The 1741-nt window shown below is 32.7% G+C and overlaps 1 protein-coding gene across 1 annotated transcript; it reads left to right on the forward strand.

Moving 5' to 3' along the window:
• Positions 1-26: 26 nt before the first annotated feature.
• Positions 27-829, forward strand: LOC105272995 (adrenodoxin; the record flags this gene model as incomplete). Its single annotated transcript, XM_011315230.1, is given in 3 exon segments — positions 27-139; positions 222-354; positions 439-829. Coding segments are annotated over 3 exon segments (337 nt in total), but the record flags the coding sequence as incomplete, so codon positions are not given.
• Positions 830-1741: the final 912 nt, after the last annotated feature.

Here is a 1741-nt window from a genome sequence, read left to right on the forward strand (position 1 = left end):
AATGTAAATTGACGTTTATTTTTTAGAGTAAAAGTGACGTTCATACGAGCAAGTGGAGAAAGAATCGAAGCGAAAGGAAAAATAGGAGATACGCTCTTAGATATTGTTGTGAATAACGAAATTGATTTGGATGGTTACGGTGAGTTGAAAGAATCTCCATAACTTCTTTAACAATATTTATCGCTAACAAAACTAAATAAAATCATATTTCAATACCGTAGGTGCCTGTGAAGGGACGCTGACATGTAGTACATGTCATTTAATATTTCCAAAGGCTGTTTATGATAAATTACCTGATAAACCGACTGACGAGGAGAACGATATGTTAGATTTGGCCTCTGGATTAACGGACACGTGAGTATTTAATCCTGAATAACTTCATTAAGAAGTGGGTAATCATTAAATATTTTTATTATTTTTCCTATCTGTTGTGATCAGATCTCGACTCGGTTGTCAAATAGTTCTAACGAGCAACCTGGATGGACTCGAGGTTAAAGTTCCCCCAACGCTGTATGACGCTCGAAGCTGAGAAGAATTTAATAAAAATAATTAGTAAAAATGGAATTCAGTGATCACCAGCTCCTGAAGCGATTGATGACGAGTGGTTGGCCTTACCTGCATGATTGACACCTGAATTGATAAGTTATTTTTATCAGATGTAAATAATAGTGCAAAAACACTGATCAAGTCTTCAGCGTTACTATTCGACGATCAAAAATAAACAGTCGTTGCAATTGCGAAAGCATCACTACATTAATGAGTAATTGAGAAATGAATATTTTTTTTGTAATAGTAGGAATAAATTGAACATTTATTTTACTGTTTAAAATGATTTATTCTAAACATTTAATGGGGCTCGTAAGTTTCTCGTGTGTACATAAAGCTAAAACACTTTTGTACTTCAAATAATATAACAAATAATTTACTTCTCTAATACATAAAAAAAAATACCCTCTGCATTACATAATATAATATTCTATCCCATTTTATACGATTACGACAGTAGAATCGAGTCAAGTTAATTGTATGTACATAAAGCTCATTTGAGAACTTTTTTTTTTGTTCCCATAAAAAAATATAATTCGATGATAAAACAGGATGACGTCAATTTAGTCATTTGATTTTTTTAATTTCTAGTCTTCAGGCACTTTGGTTATTTTGAAACATCTCGCGAAGGGGTGCACCTGTGGGATAATGTCAGAGAACTTTATCACAGCCAATTTTATAGGCTACACAAAGCGTCTGCGACATTTTCTGATGCTCCCCATATTTTCAGAGATATCGGCAAAATAATTGCGACAAAAGTCATATTTTACGTTCTAATGTTCTCAGGCACTTTCTTGAAACTCTCCGATAGCACAATAAAACGTCAATCATCCGTAATTTACAATAATACATAAGAATAATAAACAAGTACCATGATAATAACATCGCGTTTTCTTTTTATATACAAATCCGGAAAATCATTACTCGAGTATATTATTTATTGTACAATAATACGGAAATTAGGTAAATGCAATAGTTTCGTAATTCTAAATTACACGGGGAGGTCTTTTTTTTTTTATATTCGCCGGTGTGATCGACACATAAAATAGGTAAGAGCTTTGGTTTTCCGATAATCATCGATTATCATTTCAGTTGTTGATTAATTATAAGAAAATTCTGTCTTGTTTCGAAAAGTGATATCTGCATTGAAATGGAATGAACATGACAACGTCGATAGTTACCTCGGGAACTTGGG

Source organism: Fopius arisanus, unplaced genomic scaffold (genome assembly GCF_000806365.1).
Source record: "Fopius arisanus strain USDA-PBARC FA_bdor unplaced genomic scaffold, ASM80636v1 scaffold00596, whole genome shotgun sequence".
In the NCBI taxonomy this organism is placed as follows: Eukaryota; Metazoa; Arthropoda; class Insecta; order Hymenoptera; family Braconidae; genus Fopius; species Fopius arisanus.